General features: G+C 48.8%; 1 protein-coding gene across 1 annotated transcript in view; it reads right to left on the bottom strand.

The window, feature by feature from the left end:
• The window catches only part of UNC13A (unc-13 homolog A), a 147,979-nt gene that overhangs the window by 17,126 nt on the left and 112,382 nt on the right, over positions 1-18,471 (bottom strand). The window contains exons 36-39 of the mRNA XM_054979662.1: positions 18,122-18,127; positions 13,089-13,127; positions 7,924-7,953; positions 630-686 (exon numbers count right to left, since the gene is read on the bottom strand). Of these exons, the coding sequence (XP_054835637.1) occupies positions 630-686; positions 7,924-7,953; positions 13,089-13,127; positions 18,122-18,127 (132 nt within the window). The remainder of the gene's footprint in view (positions 1-629; positions 687-7,923; positions 7,954-13,088; positions 13,128-18,121; positions 18,128-18,471) is intronic.

Here is an 18,471-nt window from a genome sequence, read left to right as displayed (position 1 = left end):
TGGAGCTCACCACTGAACTTTTCCACGGCTTCATTAACACCCCATAGCCAGCTCTCGTTTCCATTCCCTTGCTCATGAGTGGCTGCAGCTCCTTGGGAAAACAGCTTCTTATTCCCCTCACTTTTGCCCCACGTGGTTGAACAAACATTCCCAGTTTTGTACCTTTTCCCATATCTGTTTAGTGTTTAGCGAAGAGGACGGCTTCTCTGCTTTTCACTCTTAGCTTTGCAGGTTTGTTTACGCTGTGTAGGCATGTTGCGTTTTTTAAAAACCAATAGCTCTATTTGTATTTTTAATTCAATGCTGGTTTGTAGGCTGATCTATTGGTGGGCACTGAGAAATGTGCATTCCTTACGGGAAAGGTTTGGTGCAATTCAGCGGTGTGAAAAGCATGGATTCAATTCGCAAAAGCAAAACTGTGTGCGGGGTGAGGGTGGAATTTCAGATTGAAACAGCATTAATGAAAAATCTTTGTGCGCCCCTACTTTGCCATGAGGTCATTTCTCCTCAACCCCCATGCCAGCCTCCCAGCACCCACTGATGCCAGCCTCCCAGCACCCACTCACCGAAGAGGGCCTTGCTCCCCACCGTTGGCCCCCTGCTGTGAAAATGTGGCTGTACTCTCCTACCTTGAGCTTTGACAGCTGCCCCAGCTCCTTGGCTGCGTTGAAAATCATTTGCGTACCCTACAGTGTAGAAGACGGAACCAAAAGAAAAGAAGGGGAAAGAGGAAAATAGAATAAAGTAAGAGGGAAAAGATTTCTTCAGGCAGTATCTGTGATCCCAGTAATGTGTTCTTGAACATAAGATAACACCCCTTGTTTGATGGCAACCAGCCAGCAAGGTAGAAAAGAGTCCTGTAGCACCTTTAAGACTAACCAACTTTACTGTAGCACAAGCCAGTGAGGGACTCTTTCACACATGCAGTTTTCCCTCCGAGGGTGTATATTGTCATGTATAGTTTTTACCATGTGTGGGAACATGTTCACTGAAACTTTTCAACAAGCAGCTGGGGAGGGGGGCAGGCCTTTGTGCGGTCAACAGAGATTGTGACCAAATGAGTCTGAACTGGAGGACCCCTTCTTGATGGATTGTGGCTGGTCCTCTGTCCACACAAGAGAGGTCCAACGAACATCCCCTTGCCTGCCCCCTGAGAACCCCCATGTTCTCACTGTCAAGAAAGCAGGGGGGTTCCTGCTATGTTGGACTTGGCATTGATACCAAGCTGTATTCACAAAACAGGGGTAATTAGGAAGATGGAGAAAAGCTGAAAGTCTGAATGTTGCTTGTAGGGGCCTCTGCTATGGAGGGGGAGACGTTGGGGACCAAAGCACAAAAATAGGCACTGCTTTCCCATGCTAGGTCGCCAGGGGTTAGGGTTGGAGGAGAGTGGGTTTCATACTCACTGCAATCCTCTCTTTTACTTTCCCATCCGGGAATGGAGCCCCCCCCCCCCCCGGAATTTGCTTAGCCCCACCCTCAGTGTGTTTCTCAGTCCCGCAAAAGTGAATATTAAAATAATGGGAACTTGGGTAAAGACAGATAGATATGGAGAGACAGTTAGATACAAGTAAAGTGATAGATAGAAAGAAGAATATTTAAAATATTTAAAAGAATGCATCTTGAAAGTCCCTTCTCCTTGGTAGCAAATGTTCGGCATTTCCCAGCATTCTCTCATTCCCCTTAAACCATAAGGTACATTTCAAAGAATGGACAGATACAGTTTTGGAAAAAAACAGCAATCCCAGGTCATAATTCTGTCTTTTTTTTAATTAGAGTTGCTGGAAGAAAATAATAATAATAATAATAATAATAATAATAATAATAATAATAATAGTTACAACATTTATATCCCACCTGTCTGCCCAGTCAGGACCACCAAGCACGACCTTGCCCAAGCTTCCAAATATATTTAGTCTTACAAATCCAAAGATCATAATTTTGGCTAGCTCACCTTCACTTTTGCGGTCCCTCCAGCTTCCTATTTTTTCCTGAAACTAAATGCTATCCACAATGACTGACTGTACTTCTGAGCACGTGCAAAGTTTATTTCCCATCAGCCACTGCTTACTGCCCCTCCCCGAGAAGTAGAGGACATAATTTCCGGTCAAGGGGCAAAACTTCCCAACTGACTTGGCTCCTGATTTTTTAAACTTTATGCACTGCTGCTTGGTCTACCCGGGGACCTAATCTCATTTCTGCTTAGATTTAGTTTAAAGAGAGGCGATCCTGTGCTTCTCCACCCCCAGGCATCTCTTTGGCACTGCTTCCTCGGTCTTCTCATGAAAATCCCGTGGCCTGCAAACATATGACTGTGCAGTTAATGACAGAAGCTGAGCCCTGCAGGCTTAGATCCATCTCCTTCATTATTCTGCTCTCAGTAGCGGCTAGGCCAGCCTCAGGGAAATTCTCACAGGCGGCTGCAAGTGAGCTTGTTCTTACAGCCCCACCCCATGTCGTACTCACAGGTATACTGTCTCTAAACACGGATGTTCTATTTTTTGGTAGCCAGCACTGGTCATTTTCAGCAGAACCAAGTCTTATCTCAACCCCTCTCTCCTCTTTACGCAAGACATCTTACATGGGGGTGCTCAAGTGTAGGGAGATGCAATGTCAGCTGGGAAGTGTAGCCAGCAGTGGCGCCAGGGGTTTTGGTGTTTGCAGCCGGTCGGCAGGCCGGGCACCCCCGCGTGCACACGCACCAGCTTGCGAGATGATGTCACGTGTGACGTCATCATGGGACTGCGCGCACCGCCCGCTCAATCGCTGCGGTGGGCGGCTGGGACGGTGCATGGGTGGCCTCCAAGCTCTCCCGCTTGGTTGCCTGCGCCGCCACAGACGCCTGCCCGCGGCTGCTGCACCCAGCCGAGGGTGTGTGCTGGAGGTGGCAGCGGTGCGGGGCGGGATAGGAAGCTGCAGCTCTGTGGCATGCGCTCCCGCCCCCCGTGCCTCCTCCGGCGCTCCCTCCAGCACCCCACACCCTGAGGCCACTGCCTACCTGGCCTCAATGGGCGTGCCGGCCCTGAGTGTAGCACAGTCAATTTCATCTCTCTACAAGAGGGTAGTTTTAAAAGACAGAGCCAAAGGAGATTGCTCCACAGATGTTTTGTCAATTTCATCTTCACCTCAAAGGCTCTGTCAGTTTCACCTCTCCAGTCTAAAACTGTGCGTGTATGGATTGCAACAAGAGGGCAGCAAGGAATGGAAATGGGCTGCAGCTGCCTTCCAGAGCCGGGCTTGGACCTGGAGAGGTTATAATGGGCTGAAGTTTCCCTTCTGGTATTTCACAGCCCCTTCACACAGCTCCAGTGTGAAGCCTTTGCCCTGCCGCCGGCTCTGTCTTTTTAAACTACTCTTCCCGGCTACCTTTGCATCTCCGGACACATGTGATGGCTGTGTGAACCAGACACCCCAGGCAGGCACCAGGGAGGCTTTGCCATACCTCAGAGGCAAGGCCTATCTACATGAGGAGTTTGCACACCAAGCTGCTAATCCTCAAGTGGCAAGCGATCACGTAAGGGAGAGTGCAAATAAGGCAACCTGAGTATATGAACAGTCCCATAATATTTGCTAATAAAAATTCTTCAGTGTTACATTTCTCTCCCCGCCCCCCGCCAAGTTCAGCTTCATAACTGACTGGCCTTACCCAAGCTGTCATAATCTATTAAACAATCACCCCCCCCTTCAGTTTCTCAGAAATCCCCCAGCCCACAGTTTGCACACTTTCCACCCTGTGTTGGCAACCATAACGACTAGAAACTTGCATTTATGTAGGCACGCAGGCACACACAAAAGACATCTACCTGTCTTTGCAGTTGCATGCCACAACTGTAGAGTTATGGAAACCATCAAAGACACCCTCCAGAGGTTCCTTGAGATTCAAAATCCCCTTCTGATCACAAGGATCAGAAAGCAGAACTCTTGGGGACAAGGAAAGCCACTGGCAGCAGAATCTGCCTCCCTGGGATGAAACAGAACCGGGCTGGAAAACCAGCAGCCCTGCCGGGGCTCAACTAGCATGGTGGCCAAAGAAACTGTAGCCAGGGCATAAGATCAGATCAGCGGGCAACTGGTAGTGCCCAGTAGCAAGCCTTGGCATTGTCCCCTGGACAGCCAGCCTAAAGCCCCACCAATGTGGCCAAGGGGAGAGAGTTCTAAACCCCTGGCATTCTAGGAAACTGAACTAGGGCTCCCAGGAGCCGCTACTGGTGGGCAAACTCCCAGGGGTTTGCCACCTTACCCGCTGACCTGCCAGTGGTTGGCGGGAGGTGGCAAGCTCCCAGAGGTTGCTTACCACTGGCAGGCACCTCTGGAACATGTGCTGTGCATGCATTCCCAACAGGCTCAGTGACATCACTTCCAGAAGTAACATCATTGTGCCGGCCGTGGGAGTGCTCCTGCGCTTTGTTTGGGGCCAAGCTTTCCTGTGGCCGGTGTGATGTTGTCACTTCCAGCGGTGATGTCATTGTGCAGGTGCCAAACGTGTACGTACCGGTATGAGGTGAGTGCCAGGTCTGTCTTTACCCAGCAGAAGGGTATAGATACCTGGCAACCCTCTTCGCCAAGGGTTACCCTTCCACCCTTCCATCTTTTCCCTGAAAGGTTCTTGTTGCTCAGGCAAGGGTTCCTTGAAAAGCTCCCGCCTTCTGAGACCACCTCCCTTCCTACTATTTCCTTCTCAGATTGAGAGCCAAGCTAGAAGTGACGAGTTACACTTGCCTGGCAAGTGAACAGACTCACGTGTATTCCTCCCTATTCACTTGCACTCCACTCGATCACTATGTGCCTTCCACTATGTGATCGAGTGGAGTGCAAGTGGAGCACAAGTGAACAGGGAGGAATACACGTGAGTCTGTTCACTTGCCAGGCAAGTGTAACTCGTCACTTCTAGCTTGGCCCTTCCACTTCTAGTGGAAACCACTCCCTGGAAACCACTCCCCTTCCCGGATTCCTGGTTCCCACTCATCCTCTTGCTCCAATGTCTCCCTCCTTCTACATAATTTAATTATATTTCTGCTTACATTATTTATAGTCCACCTTTCTCCCTGAGACTCGAGGCAGATTACACAGCGTAAGGCAATTCGATCAATGGCTGGGATATTCGATAAACAATGCAATGCTGCGCCTGGCCCACAGCTGCTGGACCCGGCCGGGAGTGCGTGCTGGTGGCAGCAGCATGGGGCAAGTGAGCGGGTGGCCTCCCAGCCCTCCTGCTCAGTTGCCCCATGCTGCCACTGCCGTCAGCACACGCTCCCAGTCAGGTGCAGCAGCTGCGGGCCACGCGCAGCAGGCAGCTGGGGCAGCGCACGGGGCAACTGAGCAGGAGGGCTTGGAGCAGGAGAGCTGGGAGGCTGGAGGCAGTTCAGGTGAACATACAAGCGCTTAGTGTGTGTGCACAAGTGCTTGGGGGGGGGGTGGCAACAGCCCTGGAGCTGCCCCTGGGTGCCGTCGATCCTCGTTACGGCCCTGACAGATATTGCCAAGAGCCGTCGGACTCACCAGTCCCAGCTGCTGTACTGAAGCAGGCAGGACTGGTGGGGAAGAGACACTGGTTGGATTGTGAATCAGCAATCTGCTGCTTCTAATCCTACAAGAAGGGAGGGGGGGGGGCTTTCTCCGGTAGAGTGAACTAGCAGCAACAGGAAAATAAGGAGAAGAAATCACCACCAGTCATCTAATGGTAATGTACAAAAATATATATATTCAATCTAATGTGTTTCATGAAATATGTCCAGATAAACATACAAACATTCAAATGTATTAAGCAACAAAATACATAACACTTCCATCCAAAAATATATATAAATATACAAAGTATCCAACAGTGAAGGTGCACGCAGACATCCACAAATTAAGCAATATAAAGGTGCAACGATATGAAGGTGCACATAGGCACTCAAAGGGAGTCAAAGAACGTAGGCACCCGCAAATTAAGCAATGTAAAGGTGCACACAGGCACTCAAAATACTCAACTCAAGAGCATGCAGGCACTATAACACCAGTATGAGGGTGAACACAGGCACTCCAAATGGAATCTAGGTGCTCGGGGGCAAATGCTAGAGCAACTCCAACCCAAGGCGGTGAAAACGTCCACAAAAATCAGATATGAGGCTGTGTGGTAGCTGTGGGAGAAAATATCCAAAGCCACGTCTACCACGCCTACGGGATTTGCCACTTGGAGAGCTACTGTTCCTTTAAAAGTTTTGAATAAATGGCTGTTAGGGAATGAGAGTTCAGACCATTGCATCAACATCATTTGGCGGAAGGAAGAATACACATGAGGATATTGTGAGTTAGTTTGCTCTGTATATGGTTCATATGATTGTCTCTTATACTGTATAAATATTATTGGTATATTTTGTGTCATCTTTAAACAGATATGAGAATTGAATGCCTATGAAGAAGTGGTTTCCCCACGAAACGGGTATATTTAACATATGCTGGCAAATCCCATAGGTGTGGTAGACGTGGCTTTGGATATTTTCTCCAGCTACCACACAGCCTCATACTGATTTTTGTGGACGTTTTCACTGCCTTGGGTTGGAGTTGCTCTAGCATTTGCTCCTGAGCACCTAGATTCCATTTGGAGTGCCTGCGTGCACCCTCATACTGGTGTTATAGTGCCTGCGTGCACTTGAGTATTTTGAGTGCCTGTGTGCACCTTTACATTGCTTAATTTGTGGATGCCTACATTCTTTGACTTCCTTTGAGTGCCTATGTGCACCTTCATATTGTTGCACCTTTATATTGCTTAATTTGTGGATGTCTGCGTGCACCTTCACTGTTGGATACTTTGTATATTCATATATATTTTTGGATGGAAGTGTTATGTATTTTGTTGCTTAATACATTTGAATTTTTGTATGTTAATCTGGACTTATTTCATGAGACACATTAGATTGAAAATATACATTTTTGTACATTACCATTAGATGACTGGTGGTGATTTCTTCTCCGTATTTTCCTGTTGCTTCTAATCCTACAACTGCAATGAGCTCAACAGGTGGCCTTGGGCGAGCCGCTCCTCCCAGCCCCAGCGTCCCAGGTGCACTTTGGGGATAACAACACTGACATTTTTCACTGCTCTGATAAGACACTAATCTATCTAGAAGAGCGATAGTTAAGCACAGTTATGGCTCCAGTCAGGGAGAGAAAAGTGTAATGATCTATTTAGTACAATGCCAGACCGAGAAAAGAAATCCATTGGCAGCTGTCCCACTGGTGTGGAGCCTCAGGGGCCCCGAAGCAATTGGGCCATCTTGTCCTACACCATTGTGGGCACCATATAAGGATAGGAAAATTCTGTTCTTCTTTAATTCAAGTGGAATTAATTATGAAAATTAATTTGGGAATTGGATCCTGCCTTACGAGCCATGGCTTTCCTACCTTTGGTTCGTTTGCACACATAACCCCAACTGCTAGTGAATAATCTGGAAGTCCAAACCCCAAGTATGGAGACAAGAATTTCTTTGCAACCCGCAAGTAGATCCCCAGAAACTCTTTCTTCCCTAGCTTCTGAGCACATTGCCCTTCCGAAGAACAAGAATCACCGTGGCTATTCGTCCAGTGATGCCCCTTCTGCTTATTCCTGCACCCCCCCTGCTCCCACCAAGCAGCCGTTCCCTGTCTTTCAAATGACACCCCCCTCACACTCCCCCCCCCTGCATGCAAACAGGCAGACAAGCAAGATGGGAAATTTTTCTTAAAAAACAGAAATCAACAGACAAAAATATTCAGCACAGGGTTTAAGATAGCAGCCAGATCCAGGCGGCACGGCCTGAAGAGGGGGGGGAAAGACGTGGCAGACATATGGACTGGAAGACCACAGGCAAAATGGACAAAGGAACTCTGCAGACAAGGGGGCGGGGGTAGGAAGGAAAGGAGAGAACCAAGCAGGCTAAGAATTAAACGCAGTCTCCTTACTTCAGTGTGACTGGGGATTTTCACCCTGCTCTGTAAAAAGAACAGGAAGGTTTATATACCGTTAAATCATCCAACACAAGAATGGCAATACACAAAAGCAGGGCTTTTTTTCAGCAGGAATGCGGTGGAACGGCGTTCCGGAACCTCTTGAAAATGGTCACATGGCTGGTGGCCCCGCCCCCTGATCTCCAGACAGAGGGGAGTTGAGATTGCCCTCCGCGCCGCTGTGTGGAGGGCAATCTAAACTCCCCTCTGTCTAGAGATCAGGGGGCGGAGTCACCGGCCACGTGATCATTTTCTCCGAGGGCAACCCACTGAGTTCCGCCACCTCTTTTCCCAGAAAAAAAGCCCTGCACAAAAGGCAGGCATATACTCCCTTCCCAGCATGAGATTTCATCCTTCTAAGGGCCAAGCTAGAAGTGATGAGTTACACTTGAATGGCAAGTGAACAGACTCACGTGTATTCCCCCCTCTTCACTTGCACTCCACTCGATCACGTAGTGAACTGGGAGGAATACGTGTGAGTGTGTTCAGTTGCCATTCAAGTGTAATTCGTCACTTCTAGCTTGGCCCTGAGACTTTCCCAGCCAGACATTGCAGCACTGATCTGCCTTGCATATAGAATGAGTTTACCAGTTTACTTGCCCCTTCTCCCTCCCCAAAAGAACCTTGAGGGTTTCGGTTGAGGGTCCATTGATGATAAACTTGCACCAATCTTGTATCAGTATGTTATGGATTCCACCCAAAGAATCCTGGGAATTTGGCCACCCCTGCCACCGGCTGGATTCAGGATATGCAAATATCTGTTTCTGTAACTTATCATCGTTTGGATCTGCCCATTTCTCATCGTTTCACTGATGCCATTTCGACTCAACTGATGCAAAAACCAAATTGAAAGAGGCATTATAAATAACAGGAAGAATCTGGCATACGAAAGCCCACCTAGGACAATGAAAGGCTTTTCAGGTCCACTTTTGCCCAAGGGAGATGTGAAATTGCATTGGGGATTTCAGAGGCGAAGATTCTGAAACCATATTGACACAAAACTACAGATCTCAACATGGTTGGCTTCAGGAGTTGGCACCTGCGGGCAGTTGACGATGGCTCTCTCCCTAGGGTAGCTCCACCACTGATCCTCAAGAAGCCACCCGGTCCCTTCCCCTGGGCAGCAGCAAGGGGAATGGCGCTGTTTGTGACTTGATCTCCAGCGTCCTACTCTTCACTAATTCCGATGCCTGACTGACAAGTAAGGTTGGTGAGTGGGAGCAGGATACAGGCAAGTTTCATTTTCGTCCATCCAGAATCTGTTTGTTTCACTCATTTTTATTCCTGATTTGTTAGTTCTTTGGAGGCCATTTTGACACCATTTCTCTGCCCAAACGGAGCAAAAACAACGGTGGAAAATAGGCCCATTTCAACGGGAAAAAGCACAATGGAAGGGGAAAAGGTATGAAAATAAGGACTCGTGTCTTCAATTTGCAAAAGGAAATCGAAATGGGGATTTTTGGAAATTCAGTGACACGCATTGCCTGCCCTGGATGAAGCGGTGCTGTTGTCCTGGGAAGGTGGGTGGGAAAATAAGCACTGGCTTTCGTTCCCTGCCACCATCCCAGCCCTCATCTGCCAGTGAGCAAACTGCCCACCTCTGAAAGCCACTTCTTTGCCTTCCTGAATGGCAAACTGGAGGCTCCTCTTTCCTGTTCGGGTCATCCAATGCTGTCCATCTCCATCAGCCACTTGAGAGCGAGCATCGTGTGGTGGGTCCTAGTCCGACCAGGACCGTTTCCACACGACTCACCTTCATCCAGAATGCTGCAGAACGTCGCAAAAAATCCATGGAAGATAGTGTCTTCTCGTGTGAGTTTTGCGCGACATCGCGCAAAACTCGCACAAGAAGATGCTATCTTCCGCGTTTTTTCCGTGACGTTCTTCAGCGTTCCGGATGAAGGTGAGTCATCTGGAAATGGTCCTGGTCGGACTAGGATCCCGGGATACCTGTGTTTGAATCCCCACTCTTAGCATGGAAGTTCGCTGAGTGACCTTGGGTCCATCACAAAACTCTCCACCTGGCCTTCCTCACAGGGTCGTTGTGAGAAAAATAGAGAGAAGAATGAAGTTCTAAGCTGCTTTGAAGGCCAAATGGGAGGAAAAGTGGGATATGTGCAAAAAGTGTACTTGCTAGCCTCAGGCAGGGAGGAGGTTGGCAGTTGGGTGCGTGTCCAGAGGGTTGGGGACTAAATCCAGAGGCCCTGGATGCCTGCCCTCTACTCCAAATGGATCTGGGAAGGAAGATTTGCAGGCTGAGGCTGCATGGTAAATGTCAAAGGGGGTCCACCAAGTGCGGAGGGGACTTGGAGAAGACCACCAGTTGCAGGGCACCGGAAGACATTTTGCCAAAAGAACCTGGGTCCCTGGGATGAGGAAATGATGACCAAAATAATTTTAAAAGCAAACACTCTTTCAGGACCATGAGAATTCAAGTTCGGAAGAACCAACCCACTTCACAGAATGACAAGTCTGGGACTCTTTGCTTGGGAGTTATTAAAACCAACAGCGTGCAGGCACTTGATTCTCCTCCCTCTCTCTCCGGAGTCAATTTACTAGCAATGAAAATCCTCGGCTTTTTCCGGTTTCTCAAGGCACGCAGCAAAACGAGGTCGCCCGTTGCTGCAGTAGAGTCCACGGCAGAATTTTAGCTGGCGGCGGGGGGGGTGCGCTGCTTTTGAATGCTCCTCCCATTAACCGTCTGCAACAAGGGCCGTTTCCACACTACTCACCTTCATCCGGAACGCCACGCAATGTTGCGAAAAAACCGTGGAAGATAGCATCTTTTCACGCGAGTTTTGCATGATGTCACGCAAAACTCACACGAGAAGACACTATCTTCTGCGGGTTTTTTGTGACGTTGCGCAGCGTTCCAGATGAAGGTGAGTAGTGTGGAAACGGCCAAGAAAACGGGCACGTCAGGCAGAAGAGTTTGTGTCCGGTTTGCTGTGCACATTTTCTTCTTGTCGGGAATTCCAGTTTGTGAGGGAATGGTAAAAACAGCACCCTCCCGCCTGAAGACTGAAGCTGTACTGTCCACTCAACCACTGCATGTCCACACCAGGCCTCCGATCCTTTGCCAGAGCAGCAGGAAGAGAATCTTCAAATTGACTTTGGCAAAATTTAGCTAGCATCTCCAGCTAAATTAGGCCTGACACTGCATTAAAATTTGCAACAGAGAAATATTTAGTGCCTCAGGAATTGCCCCAGACAGTAGAGTTTACACATTTATATATACTGGCTCTCTGAAAAAATGGTCTGCACTGGAGGACAAAATGAAGGACTCTTGACTCTTGAGCAGCTTTTCCTTTCTTTTTTGTTTTTTTGGAGAACTATTGAGATCCCTTAGGGATGCAGGGATGCTTTTTGCGCCTGCACGAGGGGCATTCAGCACAGGCCCTCCAGCAGTTGGCTGGTAGCAACCGTTGGCACAAACTTAACATCTGCTAAGTGGCTGATGGGAATAGTTATTTTCTTGGCCTCTAAGCTGAATTTGGGGGCCACAAAAACAGAATCTCCATCCCCTCTGGCAGGAAGTAATGCCAGGGAAATTTTAGAAGAGATGAAGAAAAACCCAGGTTGGAGCCTATTGCTCTGTTTAGAGAGCCATCTTCATAGTCAGTTATTTCCTCCCCACCCTTTGAGTCAAAGGGGATGTGTGAGCATCTCTGTGTGCGTTTGTGTATGCATTAGTGCATTTTGTAAGCAACCCAAACACAAGCGCCTGAAGATGTTTGTGCATTCAATAGGGATGCTTGTAAAAATGCAGGCGGTTTGAGGTTAACCACAGAAGCATGCACTTATTGGTAGCTAGAATCCTGAAGGGTCCTGCTCCATCGGCTAGGCAAGGGTCAGTCCCTGGTATTGGACACAGGCCTGTCCCGTCCAGCGGCTTCCAGCCAAATGCTGCACACAGCCATTCCCACACATGCCTGAAAAGGGCGCTGTTGACATATCTGGTCGAAGCGGCCATTTTCACACTCTTTAACATCGCACAAAACTCACGGAACAAGGGTGTCTTCATGGTGCGATTTCTGACATCACCCTATTGTGATTCCGGTTTTGTGGCACGATGATATCAGAAATCGCACCATAAGACACCCCCATTCCATGAGTTTGGTACGATGTGGAAGAGTGTGAAAATGGCCCAGGTTTTGTTAGTCGCTTGAATAGGGTTGTCAGGCCCCTCTTGGCAGGAGCAGGGGAAGACTTGACACTTACCTCGTGTCTGTTGCATGCTTCTCTTTGTGTGTGCATGATCCCAGTGCTTGTGTGATGACATCACTTCCAGAAGTGAAGTCACTACGCCAGCCTCTGGAGCATTCCCATGCTCTGCATAGGGCCGATTGAGCCTGTTTGGGGCTAGAATCCACCCCAAACGATGTGTAGGCATGCTTGCATGGCCAGCGCAATGATGTCACTTCTGGAAGAGATGCTCTTGCATCATGCATATTCCTGGAGCGCCTGCCGGTGGTGGGAGATCTCTGGGGGGCTTGCCACCTTCCTCCAATTGGCAGCGATTGGCAGACAATGGCGCAAACCGCTGGGAGTTTGCTTGCCAACGGGGAACACTGTGCTCGAAACCACCTTGCAAAAACCGCTTACCAAAGTTGGGTTGAGTGCGCAGCTCAAGGGCAGCCTCTGTTCTCTTTCCCCTGCTTGGCCCTTCTAATTTACATATATCTCATTAAAAATCATGTGTGTTCATTATCATAAACAGCCAGTAAGCTGCATCTTCCTCGGCAAGAACCCGCAACAGAGAAACACACCCTTCATTTGCACACCAGTTGCATCACTTGTACCCCATGATAGGAACGCCAAAGCACAGCACCCCACAAGACCATACTCCATGATTCACAAGTCCCTGGACATCACTCAACCCGGACAAAAAACAACAGGACAAACATCGGAACAACACAAACTACGAAACACGACAACCAAACTCAGCGCCAAGATTCAAGGCCTCAGCCGCGGCTGCCTCCTCCTCCTCCTGGCCCTCATCAACATTGAAGCTGGGCTGGGAGCGGGCGGGGGTGGGGATTTTGGGTTCCCTCTTTCGATTTTGGTTCGGGCCCTGTTGCTACAAACAGACAGTCAAAGAACCGAAAGGGTGGAGTTACCTTCTCTGTCCCCTTGCCATGCTTTCGCAAGAGTGTCCCCTGTAGAAACAATATCACAAATCGATCAATGCAGTTGTGGGATGGGAGAAGGTGGAAGTCATGTACTGGGGGGGGGAGGGAGGGAGGCTATGCAAGCTCCGTGACCCCAGGGCTGGCTCAAAACGGTGGTGAGGCCTAGTTCCTTTCCCAGTGTTGCCATTCCTAAGGGGCGCCCAAGAAAGTCAAGACACGACTGCAGCAGTTCTTGCTGTTAACAAATCCCCTTTATATGCAGGACGAGGGGGCCCAGCAAGAGTGCCCACTCGAAGGTCCCTCCCAAAGACCTCCAGCCTGCAATGAGTTATTCAGCCAGGACTGAGCGGAATACTTTGTAGTGACCACTCCCTTTCGGTTCTTCTTCCTGGGCCTTTGTAACTGCCCAGTCCTCCCCTTCCCCTCTATTCTACTTCTTTTCCTTTCCCAGGGCCAAGCTAGAAGTGACGAGTTACACTTGAATGGCAAGCGAACAGACTCCCATGTATTCCTCCCTGGTTCACTTGTGCTCCATGTGATCGAGTGGAGCGCAAGTGGAGCGCAAGTGAATAGGGAGGAATACACGGGAGTCTGTTCGCTTGCCATTCAAGTGTCACTCGTCACTTGTGGCTTGGCCCCCAGTGAATCATCCTCGAGTTGTGAGAGGGAGCTGCTGGGATGATTGCCTGTTAGAGGAGAAAAGCATTGGGAAAGAACATGGAGCAAGGTGGCCAGGGACTCGACAATCCCCTCTGGCTTTCTCCGCATGCTTCTGAAAATCTTTAGCCACCAGAAGTCACCTTTCCACATGGTCCATGTGTGTACAATGAACATAATGCATAGCCAGATTGAGAAAGATAAAGGAGATTTTCAAATAAAGTTACCTTCGGGACCCTTCTTGCCAGCAATAACAGAACAGCGACTTGCTCCTTTAGCTGAGATTGTTTGGCTATGAACGGCTGTCTGCATCCAACAGCAAATCCTCTAGGTCGGTGGTCTTCACCCCCTTGCTCAGGTAAACCCTCAGAGGGTTGCGGAGCCCTACCTACCTACTGCATCACAAGCCCCTCCAGAGCTGCTTTTTGGAAGGACCTGCTGCTAGTGTGCGTGCGAACAGAGTGAGGGGGGCATGCCTCCCGCCTCTCCCTGTGTGCAGGCAAGAAGAAATCACTCAGTGCTGGAGAGGATGGCGCTGACCCTTGGCTTGCTCTTGGTGCTCAGCTTCTGCCCCTAGCTCTTCTGGCCTCCTGTGCATCATCTTGGCCTCAACATCAGTGAGGCCTGTTGATCTTCCTGTCTCATGACTGTGACGTGAGCTCACATGCTTGCAGCGATAGTGAGTCCCATGCAGCCTAGGGGTTAAAGATGGTTTCTGGGTCTGGGAAAGCACTCCGAGCAGTACACTTGTGTGCAGGGCTTTTTTTCAGCGGGAACGCGGTGGAACGGAGTTCCGTTACCTCTTGAAAACACTCAGCAACACTGCGTGAAAATAATATGATTTCAAAGAATCCCATGTGTTTCTTCCTCATTTCCCTCTTGAGAGTTCTGCCACCTCTTTTCCAAGGGAAAAAAAAAACCCTGCTTGTATGCAATTGGAATAAACAAACATTTACGGGTTGAGGTTCTTTTAGCACAGTTTCTGTTATTGTACTTTACTCCTTTGGCACATAGGATGAGTCCACCGCTTCCTTCATTGGTATGTGATCGAAAGGCAAATTGCCAGCTGTGAACCAAAAGTTGGGGGACTGGAATGGCAGTTGAAAGAGATGGGCAAATAGAATCTGGAAATAAATTCACCTTTTCATTCTCTTGTTGGTGTGTGCTTCTCCCTCCTTTCCATTCTCTCCAAAATCCAGCGGGTTGGAGTGGTTTGAATGTCAGGTTGGGATCCGGAAGACCCAGGGCCAAACTACAAGTGACGAATGACACTTGAACGGCAAGTGTATTCCTCCTTGTTCACTTGCCCTCCACTTGATCCACTTGCCGTTCAAGTGTCATTCATCACTTGTAGCTTGGCCCCCAGTCTCACCTAAGCTATCTCACAGGTTCGAGCTACAAGTGATGAATGACACTTGCCTGGCGAGTGAACAGACTCACGTGTATTCCTCCCTGTTCACTTGCCCTCCACTTGCGCTCCACTTGATCACGTAGTGGAGGGCAAGTGGAGGGCAAGTGAACAGGGAGGAATACACGTGAGTCTGTTCACTCGCCAGGCAAGTGTCATTCCTCACTTGTAGCTCGACCCACAGTGTTGTTGCGAGGATCAAAACTTCAACATCACCTCTTAGCAGGCTCGATTTAGCCAGAGATGGGCTAGTTGCTTTTTGTAATAGAGACCAAGAGCAGAAATACACATTACGAAGTACCTGGGGAAGCTCAAGTGCAAGATTTTATGCCCGGTCCTCAGTTCCTGTGCAGGCTGTCTCTTGTTCAGCCCGCGTGCACGCAGCTTTCGAGGATCTCCCTTTGTGTGATTGCATTTGCAAATGAGTTGGGAGGGCAGAATGCCAATTCAGCTCTGGTTTCGCAGTGAGAGCTCTCCGGGATGGACACTGTAGGCTCCTCTGACTTGCTAATGTGCATTTATTTAAGGATTGAGAAAGTGTCAAGATCTGCATTTCAATGAATGGTGAGGGAGGTGGGGGAAACTGGGAATTCGGCAGTTGTAAACAAAATTTCCTTGTCAAAGATTAACTACAAGGGTAGCAAAGAAAGGCATCGCCAGAGCTATTTCTTCATAGAAATGTAATGCAACAGTTGGCATCAGTTTCAAACCGTATTGTTATGGGAAGGGAAAAATGGAAAACACTGGCGCCTCACAATAAATGGGATACTTTCAGTAGTCGAGGAGGAACTGGTATCACACTTGTGAATGCACTCACATGGAGCAAATGGAAGTGTGACTGTGCGAGTGAGTGCATGGGAAGCTGGAGGGAGAACGCGTGAAATGAGGTGCACTTGAACGTCCCTAGGTAATTTGTAGCATGTATTTCCATCTCAAGATTCACATCGCATTTTCTTAATTCTTGAGAGAAAGCTGCCCTCCCCCACAGCTAGGGTCCAAACGCACACAAAAACTGCAGTCCCAGAGCAGCGGGTCTGGAGAGGAGCATGGGGTGTGTGTCCTCATTGGTTTGTCTAAAACAGCTGCTCCACTCTTATTTAGTCCCATTACCACAAACACATGAGGGCTAGAAACCTGATTTTTTTTTAAAAAAAAAGAATCTCTCATCCTTGAGCGACTTATTGGTGTACTTCTGCAGATTTTATACAATGAAGCTGATTCAGGATGTGACGGTTCCCTGTTTGAACTGCATCTCTTTCGTGAGCTTACTAGGGGTTCTTAGGCAAACTGCTGCCTCTCAGCTCTCCACCTGCAATATGAGGGTAAAAATGCTGCCCCGCCTTACGAGGTTGTTGTACGGAGTACATGATCAGGTATGCAAAGTGTATCATGACTTCGAGGCTGAGGATCTGCTTGGCATATGCAAGGCCCCAGGTTCAGTCTCCCACAAGAAGGCTCTCTGGTGTCGGGCAAGGTTTTGAGCTTGTTGAGTCTCCTGGAGAACTACAGTATTAAACTAGGTGGACCAGGTTCTGATTGAATATAGGCAGCATCAGATGTGTGCTCAGAAATGCTGATGGATTCGTGTTTCCCTTCCTCAGTATATGGGCATGTCCCCCCTGCAAGATAATAGAGGGCACCCTCCCTTTGCAGTAACATAGTGAAGGTCTGGAACACCTCTGTGCCTCCATCTATCCCCCCCCCCCCAAAACTGGTTTACTCACAGTCAGTTCTCTCATGCTGCCAGAAAATACCCTGAGCAGAGAAACTAAAGGGATGAACCAGTGTGGGGTAACAGTCAGTCTGTCTACACGAGACAGCTTACACAGGGATGCTCAAGGGGAGGGAGATGCAATGTTAGCCAGGAAGCGTAGTTTTAAAAGACAATTCACCTCTCTACATGAGGGTAGTTTAAAAAGACAGAGCCAGCAGAGATCGCTCCTCAGAGGGTTTGTTAATTTCATCTTCACCTCCCTGAAGGCTCTGTAAATTTCACCTCTCTACATGAGGGTAGTTTAAAAAGACAGAGCCAGCAGAGATCACTCCTTAGAAGGTTTGTTAATTTCATATCTGCCTCCTTGAAGGTTCTGTCAATTTCACCTCCTCTTTGAGGTGGCAAAGATGAAATTAACAAACCCTCTGAGGAGTGATCGCCGCTGGCTCTGTCTTTTAAACTATGCTTCCTGGCTAACATTGCATCTCCCTACATTTGAGCATCCCATGTAAGATGTCTCATGTAGAGAGACTCTGTGTTAGATATCAGATTTTACAAATCAGGCTTCAAGTCTCCATGATGCCCCTTGCTGGGTGACCATAAGCCAACTGCACTTTCTCAGTCTAAGCTTCCTCACAGGTTTGTTGTAAGAATAGAATCGGGAATGGAGAACCAACGTACATCATCTTGAGCACCTCCAAAGGAGAATTAAAATGTACCAGTTAGATGGGAGCTGGGAGCTTGCAGGTGGTGGTGGTGGGGGGACAGACTGAGAAGGCACACCCTATAATATCCCCCCTCCCCCACAACTAGGCATTCACAGCTACAAGAACTGAAAGAGGAACTGGATTCTGGGTTTGGGCTCCCCCAATGAAACTGGTCCCGCTCCCACCTGCTGGAACTCCCCCCCCCCCCGCAAAATAATCCAGGCAGAGAAATCAGATGGGGTGGGCGGCAAACTTTCCATCAAGACGTAATAGCTGGCGCGAAGCAGCTCAGCAATGGCGGGGGTGTCACAGAACAAGAAAAGGCAAAGGATTTGGGCGGGGTGGGGGGGTGGGGAACAGGAGCGAGGAGGAAAGGCACAGTAGAAAGGGCAGGCAGCCACAACAGAAAGGACAAAAATACTAGCTCAAGTTCTTTTTTTTTTTGGATAGAGAAGGGGTAACTTTACGCAATGCACACGGACAATAAGAGAGAAAAGAGACAGACAAGACAGACAGGGTGTGCTGCCGTACTTACAATCATCTGCCGGGGTGAGGGGAGCAGAGCAATTGGAAAAAATAACGGTCACGTGAGTGAGCCACAACCTTGAATGCACGGCACCCTCTCCAGCCCCATTCTGTCCCTCCCATCGATACCACAATCCCGCCTGACCCACAACCACAAACAGATAAGGATGCTCCTTTTTTTGTTCTCACAACGGGAGTCTTTTCATTTTCTCCTTTTTCATTCCTCTTTCATTTGTTTCTTTGAGCAGTTGCCACACCAATGACTTTCAATGTGGCATAAAACTAAAAAGGGAAATGTTCGGCGGGAGGAAAAAGAAAACGGCAAGGGAAAAAGTAGGCCGGTGGGTTCACTTTGCTCCG

Source organism: Eublepharis macularius, chromosome 5, assembly GCF_028583425.1.
Source record: "Eublepharis macularius isolate TG4126 chromosome 5, MPM_Emac_v1.0, whole genome shotgun sequence".
Taxonomy (NCBI): domain Eukaryota; kingdom Metazoa; phylum Chordata; class Lepidosauria; order Squamata; family Eublepharidae; genus Eublepharis; species Eublepharis macularius.
Note: the sequence above shows the minus strand (reverse complement) of the source record. Positions and strands in the feature narration are given on the sequence as shown.